Source organism: Corapipo altera, unplaced genomic scaffold (genome assembly GCF_003945725.1).
Source record: "Corapipo altera isolate COAL_440 unplaced genomic scaffold, ASM394572v1 129234, whole genome shotgun sequence".
NCBI lineage: Eukaryota > Metazoa > Chordata > Aves > Passeriformes > Pipridae > Corapipo > Corapipo altera.
Window position 1 is genome coordinate 1 of NW_020886825.1, and position 5,369 is coordinate 5,369.

Here is a 5,369-nt window from a genome sequence, read left to right on the forward strand (position 1 = left end):
GCACCCCATACCCACCCCATGCCCACCCCCAGTCCCAGGGCTGCCCCCGGCCCACCTTGCCCAGCTGGACCTGCTGCTTGTCGAGGAAGTGGTGCTGGAGGGGGGCCGTGGGGCAGGGCCTGGGGGCTCTGGGGCAGCGGGGATGACTGGGTGCGGCTCAGGGGCCGGTGCCGAGGCAGTTTGTTCCCACGGGGACCCCCCCCGCGCTCCCCCGTCACCAGCGGGGACTGGCCGTGCAGGGGCACTACGGGGCACCGGGTCAGTGGGGCACCCGACACCCCCCGGGACCCCCAGTGCAGTTGGGGGTGAGGGTGGGGGGCTGTAGGCAGGGGAAACTGGGGCAGGACTGGGGGGGAACTGGGGAAGGACTTGTGGGGAAAAGTGGGGAAGGACTGGGAGGAAAGTGGAGCACAGAGGGCGAACTGGGGAAGGACCAGTGCGAGATCAGGGCAGGACAGGGAAGAAATTGTAGAAGGACTGGAGAAGAACTGGAGAAGGACTGGGAGAAAACTGAGGGGAAAGTGGGGCAGGACTGGGTGGGGGGACTATGGAAGGACTGGGAGAAAACTGAGGCAAGACTAGGGATAAACTGGGGAAGGACTGGGGGGGGAAACCAGGGCAGGACTGGGAGAAAACTGGGGAAGGAGCTGAGGAAGGACTGGAGGAAAATTGAGAGGGAACTGAGGAAGGACTGAGGGGAAACTAGGGCGAGACTGGGGGACAGTGGGGCCTCACCAGCGATGAGGGTGCTCTGCTGCCGCGCCTGCTCCAACAGCAGGACGTGCTGCAGCAGGGACGGGGGACCGGCCGGGGGGTCCCCATCCAGGGCCACCCCCAGCAGGCACCCCGGGATTGAGGACGTGCTCAGGAACTTCCCGGTGAGAGCGGCCCCGGGGCGCAGGGGGGGCACCCCCGGGCGCTCGCCCTCAGCCTGCGGTGACAGCTTGGGGGATGCCTGAGGGGACATGGGTGGCAGCGGGGGGATCCCCACACTGCCCCCTGGAGTGCCACCCCCGTGGGGTCCCCACATGGTCCCCATGGGTCCCCCCCATCCCCCCATAGGAGGATATCAGGTCCCCATACCACCCCCTGTTGTGTTCCCATATCCCTCCCCACAGGATTCCTGATCCTAATGCGGTCCCTATGCCATCCTCTTTGGGGTCCCCCCACAGTCTCTATGGACTGGTGCCAGGTCCCCATGGGGACCCCTACATCCCCTCTATGGGGTGCCAGGTCCCCGTGCCACCCACTGTGCGGTCCCCATGTCCCCAGGGAGTCCCCACATCCCCCCCCATGGGGGGCCAGGTCCCTGTGCCACCCCCCACGGAGTCCTCATGTCCCCATGCCCTCAGAGCATCCCCACATCTCCTCCATGGGGTTCCAGGTCCCTGTGCGACCACTCTACGGGGTCCCCACGCCCCCCATGCCCCCAGAGGGTCCCTGTGCCCCCCACTCACGGGGAGGTGGGCGCTGGTGACAGTGACAGTGGCCTGCAGCCCCAGGGACAGGTTGGGCAGCGACGGGGACGTGTAGAGGCTGAGCTGGGCCCCATCCAGGGCCAGGGCACGGGGCTGGGGCAGGAGCTGCTGCGGCACCACACGGCACGACACGCCATCAGCACGTGTGTTGGGGGCATGTCACGCCATCAGCACACGTGCCAGGGCACAGCACGTCATCAGCATGTGCGTAGGGGGCAGGTCATGCCATCGGCATGCGTGTGCCAAGGCAAAACTCGCCATAAGCATGTGTGAGCCAGGGCACATCAGTTACATATTACCTGCACGTGTGTGCCAGTACATGCCACTGACACCGACCACGTTCATAGCACACCTGAACACGTGTGCACCTTAAACACACAGCATGCACTTGAGCACACATGTGCACCCTGAGCACACCCACAGCACATGCCTGCACATACATGTGCACCCTGAGCACACCTCCAACACACACCTGCACACACATGTGCACCCTGAGAACACCCCCAGCACACACCTGAGCACACCTCCAACACACACCTGCACACACATGTGCCCCCTGAGCATACCTCCAGCACATACCTGGTTACACATGTGTACCGTGAACATGCACACACTGGCTGCACACACTTGAGCACATGTGTGCACGCAAACATGCTGGCTGCACACACTTGAACGTGTGCACCCTGAGCACACCCCCAGCACACACCTGAACATACACGTGCCCCCTCAACATGGACACACCGGCTCCGCACACTTGAGCACACATGTGTACCCACACATGCTGGCTGCACACAGCTGTACACACGTGTGCATCCTGAGCACCCCCCTAGCACACACCTGCACACATGTGTGCATCCTGAGCACCCCCTAGCACACGCCTGCACACACACGTACACCCTGAGCACACCCCCAGCACACACCTGAATGTACATGTACACCCTGAGCACACCTCCAGCACACACCTGCACAGACGTGTGCCCCCTGAGCCCATCTCCAACACACACCTGAATATATATGTACACCTTGAGCACACCCCCAGCACACACCTGCACACACGAGTGCCCCTCCCTCCCCTCGGGCTGTACCTCGGCGTGGATGTTGGGGACAGAGGCGGCCAGGCCGTTGTGGGCACCGTGGGAGCTGTTGGGGGAGCTGGGCCCCGACCCGGGGGCACTGCTGCACACCGAGGACACTGCAGCACATGCGTGTGTCACACACGGGGATGGGGACACCAGGACCCCCACCCACTTCAGGGACAGGGCGATGCAAAGGTGTGCAAGGGCACCAGCACACCTGTGCACACGTGTGGCACCACCGCAAAGGCACATGCATGGATTAGTATGTGCATGAACACAAGTGCACTCGTGTTGCAGAGGAACACACATAGAGAAGCACACACATGCACAAGCACGTGCAGATGTGCACACTCACATTACAAACACACATGTGCACACGTGCTGCACAAGCACGCACGTTAAAAACCTCCCACAGGAACCAGCCTATGTGCGTGCACATGTTCCACAAGCGTGTGCAGCAGCAGTGCGCGTGCTCCTGTTGCACAAGCACAGGGGTCACGTGCACACTCACGCTGCAAACACGTGCCCAAGCGCATGTGCTGCACAAGCAGGTGCGTACGGACATGCATTCATGTTGCACAAGTGTGTCCACAATCATGTGTGTGCACACGTGTTGCACAAGCACACGTGTGAAAAAACTCACACAGCAACAAGCACATGTGTGCACCAGTGTGTGCACATTCCACACACATGCAGCAGCACGGTGCCCTCCTGCCGCACAAGCACACACATGCAGAAGCACACACGTGCACAAGTGTGTGCGCGGACGCACAGTCCTGTTGCACAAGCATCTGCCTTGGGGGGGGATGAGCGTTGCTCAAGCACATGCGAAAAATCTCCCACAGAAACAAGTACATGTGTGTGCACATGTTCCACAAGCGTGCGCAGCAGCAGTGCACGCACTCCTGTTGCACAAGCACACGTGTGACGTGCACACTCATGCTGCAAACATGTGCACAAGCACACATGTTGCACAAGCATGCACGTAGACGTGCAGCATCAGCGTGTCCCCACGTTGCACACAGATGTGCAGAAGCACGCACACGCACAAGCGTGTGTGCAGACACGCACACTCCTTCTGGACAGCGAGTGTCTAAGCACACACGTGTACACGTGTCCCCACCCATGACCTCCCGTGTGGCCCATGCCATCACACCCGCCCCCGGGGGACGCACCGGTGATCTCGACGTGGCGCTTGCGGAAGGCGCTGAGCACGGAGCCGTCGCGGCGCCGCAGGAGAGGGCTGCTCCGCCGCTCCGCCACCTTCTGCTTCAGCCGCGACCGCACCTTCAGGTTGGGCTCAGAGGCTGGGGGGACCCCAAAACGTGTCACCCCAAAACGTGTCACCTCCCCTGGAGGTGTGTCATGCCCTCCCCGCCCGCCGGCACCCACCAGTTTTCCGGAGAGGAAAGTCATCCCGGCCGTCGTAGGTGCCGAGGAGGGGGAGCTTGTAGGACGGAGGGGTCCCCGGGCTGCCTGTCTGCGGGGGGGAACTCTGGTCCAACGAGGTGTGGTGAGCCCTGGGCGGGGAGGGGAAGGCGGCAGAGACCCCGCTAGGACGCCTGGGTCCCCCCCCCCGAGGTGGTTTGGGGGGTCCTGTGGGGCTGGGGGGGGGCCTACCAACATTTGGGATGCTGGGGGAGGGAATGGTTTGGGGGGCCGGGGCCTGGCTCCTTCGTCTTGCTGAGCAGGAACTCCTGGAGCTTCAGCTTCACCTCAGTGCTAGCGATGGCACCTGGGAGCCACGGGGGGGTCAGAGGGGCAATACATCCCCTCTACAGCCCCAAGATGCCCCCAGCACCCTCAGTCCCACTGCCCCCTCTGAGCACATTGCCCTCAGTGCCCCCAACCCACCCCAGAGCCCCTCATCCCACCTCAGACTCCATTGCCCCCAGACCCCCCTGACTCCCCCAGTCCCAATTGCAACCAGTCCCTGCCACAGACCCCAGCCCTCCCAGGGTCCATTGCCTTCCCTTCCCCCCAAACCAGCCCCCAGCACCCCAACCCCAGATGCCCCCAGCCCCCATTTCCCATGGCCCCCCCCCGGTGCCCCCAGCCCCATTGCCCCCCTTCCCCCCACGGCCCCCCACGTCCCCACTGCCCCCAGCCTCTCAACTGCTACCTGTCCCCCCCGAGATGCACCCAGTCCCATTGCCTCCACCTAGAGCCCGCTGCCCTACCAGTTCTTCCACCCACTCCCCAGCCCCCCATCACTACCAGTTCCCCACAGATGTCCCCAGCTCCACTTCTCCCCCAGATCCTGCTGCCTCCCATTCTCCCAAATCCACCCCACAGCCCACAACACCCCCCACCCTCAATTGACACCATTCCCCCCAGTCCCACTGCCCCCTCTGAGCACATTGCCCCCAGTGCCTCCAACCCACCCCCAGCCCCGATTGCTACCAGCCCCCTCCCCAGCCCCCCGATGCTCCCTCGCTCACTGTCACGGCCCCTGTCCTTGGGTCGCAGGCTCTGGAGCTGCTCCAGGCGCTGCTGCTCCAGCTCCTGCCGCTCCCGCTGTCGCTGCTGCTCCAGCTCCTGCTGCCGACGGGCGGCCAGGGCCTCCTGCTGCTGCTGCAGGGCAGAGGGACATGGGGGGGACAGGAATGGGACCCCAGGATAATACCCCACAGCTCCAGCACCCCAAGGAACATGATGGCTCCATGGCTCTGGCACTCCAAACCCCCTCAGTGGCTCCATCACCCCCAATCGCCCCCCAAGAGCTCCATCACCCCAGATTACAGATACCCCACAGCTCCATCCCCCCAACCTCCCTCTCAACAGCTACATCACCCCATAGAGGCGATACCCCACA

The 5,369-nt window shown here is 63.4% G+C and overlaps 1 protein-coding gene across 1 annotated transcript; it reads right to left on the reverse strand.

Moving 5' to 3' along the window:
- Positions 1-11: 11 nt before the first annotated feature.
- LOC113941357 (histone deacetylase 5-like) lies at positions 12-5,128 on the reverse strand (the record flags this gene model as incomplete). Its single annotated transcript, XM_027632517.1, has 8 exons — positions 12-244; positions 736-955; positions 1,458-1,583; positions 2,564-2,670; positions 3,730-3,861; positions 3,947-4,074; positions 4,175-4,289; positions 4,996-5,128. Coding segments are annotated over 8 exons (1,194 nt in total), but the record flags the coding sequence as incomplete, so codon positions are not given.
- Positions 5,129-5,369: the final 241 nt, after the last annotated feature.